At 41.3% G+C, this 20941-nt stretch overlaps 1 protein-coding gene and 2 non-coding genes across 4 annotated transcripts in view; all 3 read right to left on the bottom strand.

Moving 5' to 3' along the window:
- Window positions 1–20941, bottom strand: part of LOC122796462 (60S ribosomal protein L14-like) — a 39653-nt gene that overhangs the window by 12641 nt on the left and 6071 nt on the right. For both annotated transcript variants that reach the window (XM_044064945.1, XM_044064944.1), the window contains exons 2-3: window positions 14956–15057; window positions 14452–14546 (exon numbers count right to left, since the gene is read on the bottom strand). In XM_044064945.1, coding sequence (XP_043920880.1) covers window positions 14452–14546; window positions 14956–15057 — 197 coding nt within the window. The remainder of the gene's footprint in view (window positions 1–14451; window positions 14547–14955; window positions 15058–20941) is intronic.
- On the bottom strand, window positions 18375–18509 carry LOC122797477. Its single transcript, XR_006364157.1, has one exon. It is a non-coding gene; the product is annotated as a small nucleolar RNA SNORA70 (small nucleolar RNA).
- LOC122797476 lies at window positions 20710–20844 on the bottom strand. Its single transcript, XR_006364156.1, has one exon. It is a non-coding gene; the product is annotated as a small nucleolar RNA SNORA70 (small nucleolar RNA).

The raw sequence follows: 20941 nt of genomic DNA, 5'->3' as shown, positions 1-20941 counted from the left end.
AGTTATACAACAGTTTCTTATATGGGTGAATTCATATAGCACCATTAGAAAACTGCATCTTAAACCATTCAATTTCAGAAGCTATTCAAGGAACTTTTATATAGAACTTGTAATTTATATGGGACAAACATGCATGCATGCTGTAATTAATTACTCTGGTGCTAAACTATCCTTACTGTTTAAAAAAGTCTGCTTTTACTTATCTAGCTTAGACTACTGTGTTTATTTGGCTTCCTTGCTGGAGTTGCATGGTGCTTTTTCTGGCTTTGGTTGTATGGACCCACCCCTTTGTTAAATGCCACAACTTACCACTGCAACAGTCTCCGACTGCACAACAAAATCCCTTACCACCCAACGGCAGCACCCCAAAGTAGGGCTTGTACTCATAGCTACTTCAGAAATGAGTTATATCCCTCAACGTTTACACCTGCAGTTCTGCTAATCCAAGGATCACAATTATGGCATCAGAAATGGCAGGAAGCCCTCATTCTCCACATGGACAATTTCCAGGAGTATTGTGCTTTCCTACAATTGTAGGACATTGGCTTGTCCTTGCAGTCTGAGACAGTTAAACTCAGAAATTGTTTGGCCTCAGTGTTAGTCAAGTGAGTGTAGCAGATTTGCCAGCTACACAGGTGGGCTTACCTAATCAGTCCAGTACCATGGTTAAACTGCAAAGTGGATCCATTTCATCCAAAGCCCAAGAATAACAGAAGTACATTTTAAAACAAACAGTCACAGGAACATTTCAGGAGAAATTTGACAAATAGTGATGATGTATACAGGCAAAGAGAATTGATGGCATCCAAAACACAGCAAAAATGAGTGTCTGACTTGAGTCAGGAACCCATTTTTCAGCAGAGCCCCAGGGAGAAAAGCTCCAAGCTTCCAATATCATTAAAGCAAAACACAGCAACATTGTACATTGCACCAGTTGTAGACAGCGTTATTACAGACATGAGGCAAGTATACAGAACATGCACATATGAAATCATCTGATGGCAAACAGAGCAGTGAAAAAAAAAAAAAAAAAAGATAACAGTCTGTTTCAATGTAGATTAGGAGGAGAATATAAATGTATTATAAGTAATAGCATACAAGTTTAGTACAATAGTGAGATATACAAGGGGCAAGTGTTAGGGAGAGGTGTTAGACTTGGAAGATGAAATTAATATGTAGTAGTGGAGTTAGAGTGACTTAGTAGCACGTCATCCTGGGTTAGAGCAGGAACAGAACAAATTTTCAGTTAGGTGTACCTTGAAGAGAAGTTTGAACATGGGAAGGTTGGTGCTGTTGAGTATGTCTTTGGGACAAGAGTTCCAAATCTTTGACATCTGTCTCAAACAGGGAACGTAAAGTATTGTTAGACTTGGTCACCTTTAGTAGTTTCAGATGATCACAGCGCCCAACTGTTATGGTAAGGTTTAACCAAGTTTTGAGTGCGGAGCAGTTTTCATGTTGGTAAACAGTGGAGTGAGTGATGGATAGCTGGTTGAGCGATAAGAAGTTTGGCGTATTTAATCCAGTTTAGTTTTTTTTAGTGCCAAGCAGTGGTGTGACCTCTCTGGGTGATTTGTGGCAAACCTAGCCAACTTACTGTAGCAATCCTCCTACAGGTTTTCAATCCAACATGGAGAAACAAATTTGTCGACCTAAAGGCAAAGTATACCACACTCACCAATTCACTTTCCTTAAACACACAAAACAGGGTATGCATATATCACTGCAATACAGTGAAACAGGGCAAGAGTGGAAGACATCAGAAAATAGTCAAATGATAAATGCAGCTGGGTCTGTCCCAACAGTATAAATATTTCATGGCATAAAAACATTGCACGCAAGCAACAAGTTTTGTTTGTCCTAAAAAGTATTCCCTTTTAATTTTGGCTTTAAATTGACATTTCCTCTTTCTGTACTTCAAGTCATCCACTACACTATCTTCCCAACATTTCATGCAAGTCTACCAAATATAAGCAGTCTGACACTGGCATATTCTGCACAGTACAACTAATCTACAAGCATATGTATGAAAATGAGGAGAGCCCATCAATGTAGAGATTCTAGCCCTATGCAGCTAACCTCTCTTCTACCCATGACAAAGCCACTGAAAACCATTACGTATATCTATTATCTCTCCCCTTAAAAGCATTCTGTTCTCCCCTTAATTTTAAAGTCTGCCATAACTCTCTCCCTTCCACTCAACCACAACCATTAACTTCCTGCCCCCCCCCCCAACTTACACAAACAAGTTTGATTATGGTACAGCACCACACAGCTCTACATTTGCACCACACAGCTCTACATTTGAGTGTCCTTTCCAGTCCTGCGACACCCCCCAGTCTGAAATTCCCTTACTAACCCCCCCCCATAAGAAACTGCTGCAGAGTCCATCCTGCCATATAGCACATCCAATCTTCACACAAAGCCACTTTAGTGCACCTCACAACAGAAAAATATCAGCATCTCTGGAGTCCACTTACAGACTGAAGTGTAGCATTCTGCAGAGTTTAGTCAATGCCACCATGATGCCCAGTAACACAATAACTTTTTTCTTTTTAATTGCAAAGAAAATAAGAAGTTATGTACTCACCATAATGTTCCATCAGAGTAGGTAAACTTCATTTGTCAGCAACCTATGGGTTATCGGATCCGTATCGGACCAGAGACGGCAGCTTCCAACAGCCAAGATCTGAGCTCCAAGCTCCTCCCCATTACCCATAATCCCCTGCTATCCCTTCCTGACCTCAGATAGAGTTTGCTTACCCATAAACCATACAATACCAAGAACCACCTCCATACTCTAACCTAGAGACAATCTGCCATGAAAGCAGGAGTCCTTTGAACATCCACATAGGTTATGGGGACAGAGGGAGGGACAGTTGCTGACAAATGAAGTTTACATACCGAGATGGAACGTTATAATGAGTACATAACTTCTTAATCTAACTTCATTTGTCCACCAACCTATGGGACAGAGTCCCCATCTACCTGATTCTTGGGAGGTCCTCATGTGAAGGATGTTCCGGAGCACTGCAGAGCCAAAGGATGCTCTCCCTCTGGAAACAATACCAAACTTGTAATGGTTTATAAATGTACGAGATGAAGCCCAAGTGGCTGCTGAACAAAGGTCATCCGACGACACCCTAGATCGAAAAGCAGCAGAGGTAGAAATAGACAGTAGAATGGGCATGGACTCCTTGAGGTGCAGGCCGGCCAGAACTCTCATGCCAAAAGCATACATTGGGAAATCCATCTGGACAATGCGACTTGATACAGGTATTCCCAAAGAGGATTTAGCAAAGGATACAAAAAGCGGGTCTGATTTCCTGTGATCAGCTGTCCTGTGCAAATAGAATCTTAGTGGCCTATGTACGTCTAGAGAATGCAACTTGTACTCACCTTTGTTCTGATAATTTGGAAAGAAGACTGATAAATAGATTGGTTGATATTAGACTCCGAAGCAATTTTGGGCAGAAAAGAGGGGTTGGTCCTGAGCGAGACTGTTATCTTTGTGAAAATCAAATACGGTGGCTTGGAGCAAAGGGCTTGAAGCTTTGAGACCCTCTGGCAAGAAAAACTGTCTTCCAAGATAAGTATTTCAGATCCACTGAAGTTGCAGGCTCAAAGGGAGGAGCTGTTAGAGACTGAAGTACAAGAGTTAAATTCCAAGGAGGGACTGCATCTTTAACCGGAGGTCTTAGTAGGAAAGTGCCTTTTAGGAAGGTCTTTGGACTTTGACCGTAAAAGAGCTAGCCCTTGGTCGAATAATCCTGACAGAAAATGTAGTACTGCTGGCAACGGAGCTGTAAAGGGATCCAAGTTCTGATGCTCCGCCCAAATAGAAAAACGCTTCCATTTGCTATTATAAATTCTTCTAGTAGATGGCTTGTGAGCGGCTACTAGAATAGCCTTGACAGGGGACGAGATACCGGGAGTCCTAGCTATCACTGGAACTGGATCAACCAAGCTGTGAGCTTGAGGTTGTCCAGATTCTGGGTTGACAGGCCTGATGGGTGAGAGATCAGATCCGGGATGGGATCTAGAATCCATGGGGGATTCACTACATGAGACCATAGATATGGGAACCAAGCTTGACAAGACCAGAATGGGGGCAATGAGGATTATTCTGCTCCCCAACCGTCTGGCTTTCTGTAAAACTTTAAGCATAAAGTAGACCGGGTGGCCAAACATGCACCAGAGTGTCTCTGGGGGATTTAGAGCGAAGTAGTCGCTGCACTTTGCGTTCGGAGAGGCGAAAAGATCACAACAAGGTTGACCCCATTTGGAGAAGATCTGCTTCGCTACTCCACCACTCGTACGGCGAGAGGATGGTTCGACTCAAGTCTCTCTGCCAAGATGTTTGATCGTCCCGGAATGTGCGTCGCTATGAGAAAGCGGTTGGTAGACATCGCCCATTCCCACACTCTCATGGCCTCCCGACAAAGTGGATAGGACCTGGTTCCCCCGATAAAGTGGATAGGACCTGGTTCCCCCTTGTTTGTTGATATACCAGATGACTGACATGTCCGTCTGGATCGCAATTGTCCCCAAGGGAAGAAGGCTGTGCTTGCAACGCCAAATGCACCGCTTTCATCTCCCAAGACATTGAGGTCTCCGAACGGTTCCACATGCCTTGGACAGTCCTGCCCAAGCAGCGCCCCCCCAACTGAGATGAGAGGCGTCCGTGGTCACCGTGGCTAGAGGAGGGGACACAAAGGGCACCCATTCTGGAGGTCCAGGGAAGCTCAGGGGATGTCGCAGGAAGGACCACTGGACTTGCAAAGTCCATTGAAGAACTCTCATGTTTAAGCGTGCCATGGGTAGTAGGTTGATGGTTGCAGCCATCGAGCCTAGAGCCCTCAGGACCAATTCCGCAGGGAGAGCTGGGGATTTTAGAAGGGCCAGTACATGGAGTTTAAGTTCGTAGCCAGTCCAGAATCAAGAAGGCTCGAAGCTGGTTTGTGTTCAATCTGGCTCCGATGAAATCTAGGATTTGAGTTGGAAGGGGGGGGGGGGGGGATTTCCCGATGTTTACTGTGATCCCCAGCCGGGGAGCTAGATGGAGAAAGTAATCCCCGGCAGTGCATGGTAGATGCCTGGTGGGGGCGGTCAGGAGCCAGTTGTCCAGGTACGGAGAGACACGAATTCCCTGGAGTCTCAGGTGGGCTGCTACAACAGTTAACACTTTGGTGAACACCCTGGGGGTTGTGGCGAGACCAAAGGGAAGGACCCTGAATTGGTAATGGCTGGCTCCCAGCCGGAAGCGGAAAAACCTTCTGGACAGTCTGTCCATCAAAATGTGGTAGTACACATCCTTGAGGTCTATGAGCACATCCAGTCGTTCTTCTGCAGAAGGGGAAGAATGGATTGAAGGGTGACCATGCAGAACTTTTCTTTGGCTACTGACAGGTTTAGGAAGGACAGGTCGAGGATTGGTCTTGGGTCCCCAGTCTTTTTTGGCACAAAGAAGAACCTGGAGTAAAAGCCTGATCCGGACTGGTCTGGGGGGACATGCTGGATTGCTCTTTTTTCTAGCAGCCGGAGTATTTCCTCGGCTGCCGCCTCCCTTTGATTGGGTGGGACATCGGGGAGGCTTCAGGAACTGAGAGGGGGATTGAGAAAGGGGATCTTGTAGCCTCTGGATATGATCGGAAGCACCCAGCTATCTGTTGTAATGGACTACAACAAAGCTGCCAGGTGCCTCGAGAAATGCACCCAGACTGCCTCCAAAGTGGAGCAGTCAGGTAACCCTTCAGGGTTGCTGCATGGGCCGATCAGAGAAAGGTTCTCTGGACCCAAAGTTCTTCGGGGCCCCTCTGCCTCTAGGGCGGCGTCCACCCTGTCCTGGGAATGTCGAGACTTCTGGAACCACATCTTGTCCCTTTTGGTTCCTGGAGAAGGACCTCTGGGGAGCAGAGAAGCGGACTCCGACGGCAGACGTCTTCCAATCTTTCTCACTCTGGACCAGTGTGTAGAGTATGGTCTTGCCAAAAAAGGGAAGAACCATCAAACGGGGCATTTGCGAACTACGCCTTAAAGGACTCCGCGAAATCACAATGACGGAGCCACGACTGTCGCCAGACACCCACTCCGCTAGCTTTAGCAGCTCCTTCCGTGGCATGGGATAGTAACCGCATAGATGTATTGGAGATAGATTTGAGTGTGGCCATTCGGGTCGAGTACACTTTCTTGTCCTCTGCCGACATGGACTCTGGGGGCGACCCAGCGTATTCTTTGATAATATCCCGTTGGAGCCGTATCATGTGTGCCATATATTTCAGCGACCTCACAGAAAAAAGGTGGCTGAAGCGAACACCCGCTTCCCCATACAGTCCATCGCCCGAGACTCATCTGGAGGATGGACCAAGGAACTCTCCTGGGCCAGTTCCCTTATGGTGGCGGTCGCCACCAACACGGCATCTACCAGGGCTCCCTTGCTCCAACATGACTTGTCTGAAGGGGGGCTGAGAATTTTGTCCGGCCTCTTTGGAATCGCCACAGTGTCCGGTTCCTTCCATGCCCTGGTAGTAAATCAGGTCTACCAGGGGATCGGCGGGAGGGGACTCCCAAGAGGTAGACAGGCCTGCTTTAAATGCCTCCAGAAACACAGACTCGTCAGGAGAAGGTTTTGGGGCAGACCAACCCCCTCTGATCTGTAGCATCTCCATGGTGTCTCTGAAGGAGACGTCTTCGGGGGTGACCTTGGGGAACCTTCCCCTTCCTCCAAGTCTGCGTCCTCTGTCAAGGACTCGGGGGAGTCCAAATGGCTCCTCTTGCACTTGCGAGGGACCTCCTCGGGGGGGGGGGGGGGGGCTGTCTGAAGAGGACTCACCAACCACATCCTGTTCCAGCAAGGGATGTATCTGGGACGTCTGTGCAGGCTGTCCCTAGGGCCGAGTGATGGAAGGCGGACCCGTCTGAGGGAGTGCAGGGTGGAGCTGTAGCTGAAGCCGGGGGCCTGGAATCCCTCGACAAAACCCTCTCCACGACATCGAATGCCGAAGGAGAGCTGCTCCCTAGGATCCGAGAGCAGACCCTCCCTCGGATCAGACATGCGGATCGGAGCCGGCACCGACGCAGTCTGATCCGAAGGGCCAGTACGCTCAGACCGAGAGAGCCGAAGCCATACCGATACCTCCGGATCCGAAGCCCCGCTCTCGGCTCCAAAAGCTCGAATCTGGAGAAAAAGGGACCCGACAGACTCGAAGGTACTATCGGCGCCGATAGTCCCCCGGCTCAGACGCTGGGCCTGGAGGAACCTACGCATCATCCGGTCCAAGTCTGCATCGGGCGAGGAGTGCCACCTCGACTGTGACCGGGTCTCCCCCTAACGCCCCGGCGAAAAGTGAGGTGAAGGGAGCCGGGAAGGAGAAACCAGTTTGGCTGGCGGGGCAGATGCAGAAGCTTCGACCCATCGATTGTGGTGCTTTCCCTGGCGTTTCTCCTTATTAGCTTCCCTCTCCTCCTGGCCCAAGGTGGGAGGTCGAGTCCTGTCCAGGGGAAGGGGAATAGCAGGTGGCGCAGCCGTGGCAGGTGCCACGGAAGGACCGGAGCACAAAGCCGGGTCCAGGGGCAGAAGTCCCACCAGAATCGGCTTCAACCACCGGTCCTTGAGGGCCCTGGGGTTGAACACTGTGCAAATAGTGCAGCCGGTGGAAAGATGTTCAACCCCAAGGCATAAAACGCGCAGAGTGTGGCCATCCGCTGGGGACAGCTTATGGCCACGCTCGGTACACTTTGAAAAGAATGTTTTGGGTGCCTCCGCCATACCTTAAAAAAAAAAAAAAAAAAAAACACACACCACACACCCGCTAGGCCCCAAAACCACACACCCTAACGTGCACATGAGGGGGAGGGAGTAACACTAAAAAGATAACTAAGCACCAGGTAGAGAAAACGTTAATGCTACTGGGGAACTATGCTAAATCACACACACAAAAATCTGTTTAAAACCTGGAAAAAGGAGATTTTTCTCTCAAATTCGGCAACCTGGAAGCTCGATCAACTGCTGAGAGATTCGCGGCAAACTAGATCTGGGGTCAGGAAGGGATAGCAGGGGATTATGGGTAAGGGGGAGGAGCTTGGAGCTCGGATATTAGCTGTTGGAAGCTGTCGGTTCAGATCTGATAGGTTGATAACCTAACTACTTCAGATTTTCTCTTAATCCCACAAAAAAACTGCACAGTTGTTACAAGCATCTTGATTAACCCTCCTCAGCAAACGTCTATTAACTCCTCCCTTAACCCTCCCCCAGCAATTAATCAGCAGACAGTTATTTCGTTCTGAAGCTCTAGTGTTATGCCTGCCAAAAAACAAGAACACACTACTTCCCCAAACACCATATAGCGCCACACTTGGTGCTTAAAAAGGTACCCTCGATACCTCTTCCACTCAGTTGACCAACTTCCCATCCACTCCAATGTCATCCCTTCTGTGTGGCAGTGTTAAACTTAAACACTTATTCAATATATTGCCCGATCTGTTTCTCCAGGGGTTGTGCCAACTCAATTACTCTAGTCAATTTTTCCCAGTCTCACTTGTAGCTTAAGATATTACTCTGTCATCACCATTTCAATCTAGGAAAAACCCAACATTTAAAACTTCCCTTACATCACACAAACCTGCAAGCAGAGGTATCTTACCATACTCGCATCTCAAATATGCATTAATTCCTGGATTCACTCCTGGAAGGAGGGGGTGTGGCTGGCTGCATTTACTGCCCATCTCTCTACTGCTGACCCCTTTTCCTCACTATTGGCAAGTTGGCAAGACTGCTCCATTATCAGCCCAGTGAGACTGGTCACTGGGTGTTTTGAGATGCTGCTCATAGAAGGCAGCTTTCACAGAAAGCTTGCACAGCGCAGATGCCACTACAGTATTGTTGGTGATCTCAGCTGTATTCAGGGCTTGAGCTCCATGGGCAGTTGGTTATTTACCTACTTTTGCACTTTACAACCACACAAGGTGAAAAAAGCATCACAATAAATTAGATGCTTATGCACACATCCTGAGCTCTACAGCTTTTATTCATCATCAACATTACTACACAAAACTTACTAGCAACACATCAATGTTACGAGGGATCAAGTCCTCAGCCACAAGATATGGCATAGTGACAGCATTTCCTATGCAGTTATAAAATCATAAAAGGTTTTCCTTAAGCATTAATGGACTTGGCAGCTAGACTAAGGGAGCACAGAGATGATGTCATTTGGTAACAAGCACATGGCTTTACTTGTCCCCAGTGTTACAAATATTAATACTGGCATAGCAATGTAAAAATCTTAACAGTGGACAAGCAAAGCTTTAATTGCAAGACGAGACTACTTCAGTATGCAACAGTCAAAATACGATCACAAAATCTTAAAGACCGCCTGCAAAGTTGAACTGTCATTTAGGCATTTCCTGTAGTAATGACCTATTGGACTTAGTGCACCACACATGCATAAAAACAAGGAACACATGCATAAAAACAAGGAACACACTAAATGACAAGAGAGGAGGTTGTGCTATACAGCTTTGTGAATTTCCACAGCTAGAGATACTATTTACAAACATCAATACCTCAAGAATGGCAGCATTGGCACCAGGCATCAAGGTGCCATCTGAATGATGGCTGAACACCTTACTGTTATTTCTTTGTATAGCTGCACTAAAATATGTAAACAAATTACTTGTGCAGACTCCTGGGAAAATACATTTCTCATTTTCTATTAGACTTGGGTGCATTAATTTAAATCCGGGCACATCCCATCACATGGTGGTAGTTAAAGGTTCATAACAAGAGCACAACCAAAGACTGTAAGTTTGTTTCATTGTTTAAGAAGGAATTCATATGCAACTTGGTATGAAAAACACAAATTATGCCATTTGACAAGTTACATTTATCACTGACACTCAACATCTAACACTGGTAAAAGCTTATTTTCCATATTCTAAAAAAAATCCAAATTATGTTAAAATGCTGTCATACATCACAACAAATTTATAAAATCTACACAACCATTTGTTTTGACATCTTCACTGCAAGCTTTAGAAAAATGCATATCTGAAAACCTCTCACAGCTTTGAGATTACAACCCCGTTGCAGACAGATTCCAACAAAAACTGTAGTTTTAATTTGCTGCAATTCTAGTTGTCAAGATGAGACTTGCAGAAAAAAAAATCTTGGAACACTTTTTGAAAAATTCTCATACATCAGACCATGTCGAAGCTTTCACTATGCAAGGGTCTTAATTATCCGTTTCTGCAATAATTTCCTCCTACAATGCTCTGTTTCCATTTAATTTTCACTGTAATGTTACACAACCACTAACTTAATGTTAGACATTCCTGTATAGCTGTCCCTTTGGTGCAGGAATGCAAATTTTAAGATGGTGTGCTTTTTCCAGTAACAGCTGCGAGTAAAAACAATATACATAACCAATACTGAAGATTATGAAGCCTTGTACAACTGAAACCAGTTCAGAAGTCAGTACCGATGATGTAGATGTGTGGTCTCCTCCCAAGCTGAAAGGTGGTTGGGAAATCAATGGCACTGCATTATACCGAAAATCGTAGTATTTCTATTGTTTTGATATCAATTACTTTTTGTTGGGGGAATTACAGATTTAAAATGCAATGTCAATATGACTTTGCTCAGTCCTTTAGCACCTCATACTTCACTTAAACATTACTACATCAGCAGCAGCCGGCAGCCTAAACCAGAAAACATACAGTGAGAGTTCAGTCACATGTACAAAGCACACAGCTCAAGTCTGCCTTATTACTACAGCATTACACTGTCCAATCTCATACACCCCCCAGAAGAAAAAACATCCACCACAAAGGAATAAATGCTAGGACATTACTTTTGAGAGGGATCACTGGCAATACAAATACATGGCATGTTCCCAATTATGTATTCATGACAAAAGCTACAACAAAACCATCCATTTGCATAGTTAAGTCTTCAGGAAGCCTTCTGCTCCATCAACATGTATGCGGCATTACATTATTTTTTTTTCCACTAAAACACTGCCATTTATGAAAGTGTCAGGACTGCCAATATTTGAAAAAGTTCACTAGTAATTCTCCAAATCTTACTCAACTGCATGACAAATTCAGAGCAAACCCAAGAAGCTAGGCACACCCCCCCCACCCCACCCCCAAAAATGTATCTACATTACAGCCAGGATGAGGGTAGAGCTTACAATAAAAAAGGCTCCGGTTTGCTGACAAATTCAGTACAGAAGATTACAAGGAATCAAAATTAAAGAAAAACAAATACAATGCACCAGCTATGCTATACAAGAAAAACAGGGGACAACTAGTTAACTGGTTTGCACAAGCCACAAGGTGGAGTTCGAAAAATGCTTAGCTACACTAAATGAATAGGTCACTCAAGTAATAATGAGGGTGAAAAAAAATTTCACATCTTACACATGTAAGTGGACTACATTTCATATGCCAACAGTCAAGAGTCTATTCAGAGACTTCAGAAAACTTCACACAAACAAATAACAGAAACTTCAAACCACGTCAAAAAGGAACACGAGTTGGACCACCTTGGCTTCTCACCTTCTGCTGGACCACCTTGGCTTCTTGCCTTCTGTTGGAACAGTTTAATCTTCTAAATATGTCCCTTGATATACAATTCTTTCCAATTACTCCATTTCAAATACAATTAAATTATACCCAACTACAAAACCAGCCTTAAAGGTTCAAACAGACTGATGGAATACTTAAGTCACAATCATTACATCCATACTATGCATTTTCTTCAATCCATGACAAGTATAAAAACATGAATAATACTGCACTTCCATAAATATTTAAAATACATCTGATATTAAATGCTTTAATATGAAAATAGTAAACTATATTCTATATATAATTTAGGTCTGTTCTATCAGCATTATATTATATATACATACATACACATTATATATATATATATATATATATATATATATATATATATATATATATATATATATATATATATATATATATATATATATATATATATATATATATATATACACACACACACACACACACACACACACACACACACACACACACACTTTTCTTATGTAAAAAAATCTAAACTCAAAATATGCTTCAATGCACATATGACATTTAATGAGTTAGTGAAATATCTTGTAACAGATCTGTAAAAACAAACTGTGGTATAATTTCTACCAACCATACCAATGAACACATTTGTGATTTAACTATTAGTATAATTTCTTCTCATTTTCTCCATGTTCTTCTATACAAAAAAATTATAACAAATCTACAAATACAAAAATAAAACGGTACAAAATAAAATACGGAGAATCGAATGAGCACTATTTTTCATACTTTATTTTCCAAATTCATTCCCCGAGGATATAATTTGAATATTTAGAGTAGTTTAGTAAAAGTATAAAAATCTAGGTCATACCAAGAATGCACACAAGGGCATATTATTGTTAAAGCTATCAATATTTAGAATGTTAAATTGAGGGAAATTTGAAAGCATTGTAGCACAATATTATAACTTTTAGTGTAGTAGATAAAACACTCATCATACGAATGGACACATTTGGAGAATGCATATTGTACTGATATTCCTTGTATAGTTTAGTGTTATGGGGATATCCCAGCAACACTGCACGGATGAGTATCTTTGTATTTGCAGATTTGTTATAAATTTTTTGTATAAAAGAACATGGAGAAAATGAGAAGAAATTATACTAATAGTTAAACCACAAATGTGTTCATTGGTATGGTTGGTAGAAATGATAGCGCAATTTGTTTTACAAGTAATCTGTTACAAGACATTTCACCAACAGAAAAACCTCATCAACTGTCATATGTGCATCGAAGCATTTTTAAGTTTAGATTTTGTTACATGAAAAATATATATAATGCTGACAAAAAATATATGTAGAATATAGTTTGATATTAAATGCTTTTATAATATGAAAATAGTAGATGTATTTAAAACATTTATGAAAACGCAGTATTATTCGTTTGTATATTTGTCATGGATTGAAGAAAATGCATAATATGGATGTAATGATTGTGACTTAAGTATTCCATCAGTCTGTTAGAACCTTTAAGGCTGGTTTCGTAGTTAGGCATTTAACCATTTAATTGTATTTGAAATTAACTGAATAACTGATGGAAAGAACTGTATATAAAAAAGGGACATATTTGGAAGATTTAAATTGTTCAATAGAAGGCAAAAAGCCACGGTACCAGAACGTAATAAAAGAATTACATGTCTTATCAGTGGTGTTCCAGCTAATGTTCCTTTTTGATGTTGTTTGAACTTTTAGGAAAAGTGTCAAATAAAAAGCCTTCAGAGACTTGACGAAATTCTCACAAAAACTACCCATTTAAAAGCAGCAGCGTGTTTGTGCACCCCACCCACACCCTGAAATCTTACTATTTTGGATGAAAGGAATACTGAATAGGTGTAGGTAAGGAAAACAATTCCAAAGATTTATCTGGCAAGAGTATGTGTGTGAATGTAAGCAGGTTAGATTAGGATTAAGTGAAGGCACAAATTCAGTGCAGTGCTGCTGATTTTCAAGCTCTCTATTAGTCAGTCAGTGTTAAAGGTTTTTCAAATGGTAGGGGGCAGAAAGTGCCTCTGTACCACCATACTAATACCTACCAACCACAGGACACCCAACACCTTCAAGACCTTTTCTACAACATTTAATTTGAATGGATTTTAGTGATCCAAATAAGAAAGGAAAGTCTCCTTTTAGGATTATGTTTAGGTTTAAAGGCAGATTATGTTTAGGTTTAAAGGCAGATTTTTGAAATGCTACCAATCACTTCAGTGTAAACCAACTTCTATTTCTAATACTCATTACATACAAAAACACAACATGCATTTCAGAATATTGGTGCTACAGGCTCCTTCATGGTTCATAGGTTCATACTAGGCTATCTGCCCTAGGGCATTTATAAGCCTAGCCCATAGTTATGCGGCTTTCGCCACCCCTTTAGTTTGAATAAAAACTATGCCTATCATTTTGCTGTGCCTCTGTCAAGCAGTGACACTGAAGTAATCCCTGGGGTATATCTGCGATCTCCCATCCATTGGTCAAGATTCCTCTTGAACAAGGCCAGCGAGGTGCTCTGCCTCACATGTACCGGGATTTTGTTCCACAGCACAGGGAGTCTCTGGGTGATGAATCTGTCCCTCCAGCCCGTTCTATTTATAACCGTGTCAAGGTTTAAGTCTTTCTAGGAACTTTTGAGGGCTGCAAGCACATGAACAAGATCTTTTACTTTTCAATGAATACTATAAATGTGAAAAAAAAAAGTCTAACTTATGTACAGTACAGGTATCAGAGCTTTACCTAAATGTAGCCATTGTTACTGCACAACACCAAGGTCAGGAACGAGAGACTGCAGGATGTAATAAATGCATAACAAATCTACAAATTATAGCCAGACACATACCTATGTGGCACATCAATGACAAAGTCTGTCAGCTGCATGCATTTAAACGGCATTGCTTGTCTTCTTACACCAGAGCAAGGACCATCAACCAGTGCCTACAAAACATTACAAAGTTAGAAACTGCTTAAGCTGCCAATTTCAAACAGTTAAGAGATCTGCAAACAGGATATCAACATTTGGAAACAGACCAATTTTCTAAAAAAAACCTCATGCATGAATCCTTGCTACCCTTTTCAGTCTGCGCTTCCTACTTTAACCTTCTTAAAAGCAGACCTTAGCACCGATCTCCATAGCCAAGATCAAAAACTCTAGACAAATTGTACAACCACTATCACGGATTCTAAAATAAAGAAAATTAGCCTTATTAAATCAAATACACATCTCTAAAGATAAGCGCCAGAAAACATTTAGACAAACTCCTTTGTGGCCCATCCTGAGGAACCTGCAAACAGAAAGAACCACTCACTGTGTTACACAAGCACACCATACCATATACTGACTTACCCTGTTTTGGTCAATAACATCCACAATAGCCACCAGCTTGCCTGCATGAGGACCATAAGCAATGTAGGCAACACGGCCTATCTGGACAAAGCGTTTGAACACCTGCAAAAAACAAAAATCAATAAACTAATACTGTGCTGCAACAAGACACTTTATTCAAATGCTGTAAGAAAAAGAAACTGGGGCTAGGGAGGCAAAACAGAACTTAAGGACATGGGGTGTGCATCTTCCTTTAGGACTGCTAGAAGAAAAAGCAATTCAATTAATATTAACATTCACTGCTAACACTGCAAATAAATTTCACAGCATCACAACTTGCTAGTAGAATAAGAATGCGAGGAGGCGGAGTCTGTAACCATTTCCTGTTAAAGCCTTGAACTTGAATTAAATAACCATGCAAAAAATGATTACTTCCTACAACCAAGAGATATGTGCAGCAATCAAGGCATTTTAAGGGAACAGCAAGTTACTAAACAGATTCTCAATGACAACAGCTTACCACCACCTAGCTTTACAATAAAGACACGGACTTGCTAATAATTGGGAGAACACCCAATTAGACAATTTTGTAAAAACGTGACAACAATTTACTAAATACATAAACAGAGTGGAGGACACAGACACTAAGGTCAAACTATCACTTTATGCAGAGAGAAATCCAATACATTAACTTCAGCAAGTAGCCTTCGAAGCTACAGACTGACCTGAATTTCATTTAATTTCTTGTTTGGTTCAATGAGTAGACTACGCTCATATTAGTATAATACAGCTACAACCAAATGTGGGGAGCAAGCTGTCATGCTGCCAGCCAAGCTACCTAAAATTTTGTAAATAATTCTATGTCATCTGTGAATACTGATAACTTCTACAGAACTGTATGTTGTGTACTGAGCCAAGATGTAGCCAGTGTGCCCTGCTGGAACATAGAAGATTAATTTTCAAAACGTAAGAATAGTTGAGGTTAAAGTTACTTTATAGCTGGGCCATAAACAAAAGCTGTTCTCTCTGTTTCATTTAAGTAGCAGACAATGTCTAGAGCTGGAAGTTTTTTTGTGTCGTCTTGGGAGAAGTAATTTCTAGGTTTCAAATGTAAAAGCGTTTTATTGTTTTATGACTTCCAAGATCTGAGAGATATGCATTTCTCACACAAGACGATAAATTCTGTTAAGCTTCTGTTTAGCCTGGGAACTGAAGTCAGGTGACAAAGTGATGTCATCCAAGCTGACCCAGCAGTAATGTTTGACATTAATTCGGGAACCCAGAGAGACTGTGCATTTTTGTCTTGGGCCTAGCAAGAACAACCATCAACTGCACTTGCCTTGCTAATAGTATCTAAGGTACAGTACTTTCTTTTAGATACAGTTAGGAATAGGTTCATAGGTAGGTAGAAAGCTATCTGCCCGAGGGCATTTATAAGCCTAGCCAGAGTGCGTTAGCTTTTGCTGTCCCACTGATTAATTAGTCAAGCAGAGCCAATGAAGTGATCCCAGGGGTGTATACACATCCACTCATCAAGGTTTCTCTTAGAATGTTAGTGAGGGGCTCTACCTAATGTAGTTTGGAATTTTGTTCCAAAGCATGGGGAGTGTCTGTGACAGGAATTTATCCCTCCAGCATGTTCTATTTATTGTTGTGGTGAGGTTTAGCTCACTAGAGTACGTGGCTCGCAGTGACATGGATTTCTTTAGGTGGAGCATGTCCATCAATTCTGAGTTGGACATGGCTTTGTAAGTCAGGCAGAGATCACCTCTGAGTAAGCGATATGCCACCGAGTACAGCCAGAGTTTTTTCAGTCGGGCTGCATAGGACATATGTCTGGGGCCAGTAATCCTCTTTGTGAGGTACTTTTGGGGTCTCTCCAGCTGAAGTGTCTTGTGAGGTACATCCCAAAAGAGGCATTGTACTCTATGATGGGTCTGATGAGTGATGAGTAGAGAGGCACTATAACTTATTTCTAGATGCGACCCTTTAGTAATTAGATGGGCCACATAGGAAATCCTAACTACTTTGGCAATATAATTGTCAAAGGAGAGATTACTATCTACCTGGGTCCCCAGATCTGTTATCTCCTCTTCTGTATTAAGGGGGCTGCCACTTATGTGGTAATAAAGATTAGTTTAGAGGTTTTCTGTGTTTGATACTGCTCTGCAAGGTTTAAAAATATTTGCTGCGTTTTGAACTCTGAAGTAACAGTTTGTTTTCAGAGTACTATCTTCTTGTTTTACTTATTAAATATACTTAAACCTATCTTTGTGGTTGATATTCGTGAGACACTTAAGCTCTTAGTGTACTTGCATATGTATTTGGTGACATTGTACAGGCCACTCCTAACAGCCTGGCACTTGGTCAAAACTACCATTTGGATTATTAGTAATATTACACAGTAGGATTGGACACCATTTAAGGGCCTATGGCAGTGATAACTACCTTATAGTCTGTGCAGAAGGGGGGATAGCTAGTAAACATGTGCCAACATTTCCCAGGTACTTATATATATATATATATATATATATATATATATATATATATATATATATATATATATATATATATATATATATATATATATATATATATATATATATATATATATATATACACACACCTATACACACACACACAATCTCAAAATGTGTCAGCTACTTGGGCAGGGGCACAAAGCACTGGTTGGACAGAGAGGGTGCTGGGAGGTTTTGTCTTTACCACTCAGCTGAGATCTCAACCCTATAGCTGTGCCAGTGGGGAGTCTTATTGGGGATCTAGAGAAAGAGGGCAAAACCAGCCCCAAACTGACCGTGGTGTGTGTGTACTTGTCATGCTCCCAGTGTGTATGTCCCCTAGCCCCTTGATTACTGGGCAGTGCAGGGTCACACAAGCCCATCAGCTCTGCTTAAACAATCCATGAAACACAATCTCTCTGCATCTTGCTCTTTGATCACAAGGAGAAAAATACTACACACCTGTGTGGGGTAACTCAATGTCCACTTTACGTCTGTAACTGGCAATTTTCTTCTTTTTTTTTTTGGGGGGGGGGTGGGGTTGACATGTGCACATTTTCACAACACACGCACACACTGCTCTAATGACCACACCCAGCAAACCACCATTATCCCAATGCCAACCATGTACAGGAAAGTGTGGATGGGGGAAATTATGCCTCTTACAACCTTGGTCTTATTAACGTTAAAGGCAACATTCACCACATTCAAGCTCAAAAATCAGATAAGTACCTGTTCATCTATAAGATGATAAAAGCACCAAGACAAAGATCCCCTATAAATTTCAGTTCAACTACAAAATTATGAAAGCACTAGATTAACACATTAATTCATGCTCCCCACCTAAGACACAAACTACAAACACCCAACTACTTTTTTGTGAATGAAGTTTTGGTCTACTACACTGAAAATCTGTCTTAAAAGTGTTTCAAAGGTCCCTTTGCGCACTCAGTACATCGACTAAGTACATACACAACCTAAGAATATTAGTCTATGCAGTCATTGCATACCAACTATTGACAGAGCACAACAGTCAGTCGGCTTAATAGGCTGCAAATAGCAAAGTTATAAAAATCCACAAATATATATATATTCCTTTCACAGGGAAATTGTCACTACACGAAATAGAATTTTTTTGGATGTCATACTTTACACAGTTATTCAGAAAAGAATGTAGAATAAATCATTTGCTACACCGCACTAGTATGTACCCCCCACATATCTATCGCAATATAGTAAAGGGTCAAGCACTTAGGGTCTCTAGACTCGCCACAGATGAGACTATGAAACCTAGAGACCTCATCTAATGAATTCAAAGAGAGGGTATACATCAGAAGAAAGGAGTTTGCATCAGGAAGAGGTTGTAGATAGAGTAAGTGAAAAACCCTACATATACAGGAGGTAGACCGACAGATCATCAAAATGAAAGAAGAACCTTATTCAGGCCACAACAGCCAGAAATACCGTATACAAATAAGATCTTCCACAGAAATTGGAATATTCTCACAATAGATGATGATATACAGCGACTTGTGGGTGATAAACCTAGATTTACTTACAAGACTACAAAAATCACTCAAACGACTTATGTTATGAGAGAAATAATAAATTGGTATTAACATCCGACAGAAAAGGGACCCATGCTTATAGGACATGTAACCAGTGCAGTTACATATCTAATAGCAATAGTTTTGTCCATCCTGACAGTGGAAGACCGTATAATTTTTCAATTTATGCAGACTGCCAAGTCACGGAATTTAATACACCTAGCGGTCTGCACAAAATGTAGTCATTTTTATGTAGGAAAGACAAATAGGACCCTTCGAGAAAGAGTTAGAGAACATGTCTATGCTATAAACAGGAAGATGACAGCAATGCCCTAGCTAGGAATGTTATAAATGTATGGAGTACACATGGTTTTAAATTTACTGTGATTGGGTTTGTATACAAGAACATTAGGCTAGGTGATCATAGAAACTACATTGAACAAAGAGAGACTAGGTAGATCATGAGGCTACAAGCAGATAGACTATCGGGTTTGAATGACAGGGTGTCCATGAAACTGTTCTTGATAGCAAAGGACAACAAGCATTAACATTGTTTATAAGCTATTAGTCTAGCGTTTTTCAGGACGGCTCACAAATCTATTAATAAACATATATATTTTTATAGTTTACATTTATACATAAACATTTTAACTAGTGGAACATATAGCTTGAGATATGTATATATGTTTTTAAGCTGCATGAGGTTGAAGAATCTATTATAAATGAAATATTTGTTTTTAATATAAAGAATAACACAGGTTTTTGAATTTCAGCCAGCAATTTTTTAGTTAATTTTTTAATCAATTAAAGCACTGATGTCATCAAGTAAGGAACAATAATGATTAGCTGATGAAGTAACAGCTAAGGTATTTAAATGTAGAAATGGCTTAGCTTTTATTTTAACAGTATGATGAAGCATTTGAGAGAATGTGAAAGCGCTTACTGGGTATTTTATTGTTTTTGTTCAGTGGGTTTAATAAAAGGTCAAGCTTCTTATGTTTTGTGCCCCAAGAAAATTATTTGGATTTTGAAACTAGCCCCAGACTGACCGTGGTCTGTGTGTGTACTTGTTGTCACCCTCCCAATGTGTACATCCCCTAGCCCCTTGATTACTGGGCAGTGCAGGGTCAGACAAGCCCATCACCTCTGCTTAAACAATCTCAGAAACACAAAATCTCTGCAACTTCCTCTTTGATCACAAGGAGAAAAATACTGCACATTTGTGTGGGGTAACTCAAATGTCCACCACTTTAAGTCTGTAATTGGCAATTTTTTTTTTTTTGGGAGGGGGGGGGGGTTGACAAAATTCACCACAAAATGTACATACTTTCACAACACACACACACTGCTCTAATGACCACACTTTGCAAGCCACCATTATCCCAATGCCAACCACGTACAGGATAGTGTGAATGGGGGAAATTAGGCTTCTTACAACCCTGGTCTTATTAATGTTAAAGGCAACATTCAAGCTCAAAAATCAGATTCCCTACAAATACCTGTTCATCTATAAGATAAAAGCACTGGGTTAACATTAATTCACGTTGCCCACCCAAGACAAATTTCAGTTCAACTACAAAATTATAAAAGCACTAGATTAACATTAATGAACATGAATTAATGCTCCCCACCTAAGACACAAACTACAAACACCCAACTACTTTTTTGTAAATGAAGTTTTGGTTTACTACACTGAAAATCTGTCTTAAAAGTGTTTCAAAGGTCCCTTTGCGCACTCAGTACATCGACTAAGTGCATACACAACCTAAGAATATTAGTTTATGCAGTCATTGCATACCAACTATTGACACAGCACAACAGTCAGTCGGCTTAATAGGCTGCAAATAGCAAAGCTATAAAAATCCACAAATATATACATTATATATATATATATATATATATATATATATATATATATATATATATATATATATATATATA

Source organism: Protopterus annectens, chromosome 3.part0 (genome assembly GCF_019279795.1).
Source record: "Protopterus annectens isolate FY-2018-M chromosome 3.part0, PAN1.0, whole genome shotgun sequence".
Taxonomy (NCBI): Eukaryota; Metazoa; Chordata; order Ceratodontiformes; family Protopteridae; genus Protopterus; species Protopterus annectens.
The sequence above is the reverse complement of the archived record's forward strand: the minus strand, read 5'-3'. Positions and strand labels throughout refer to the sequence as shown.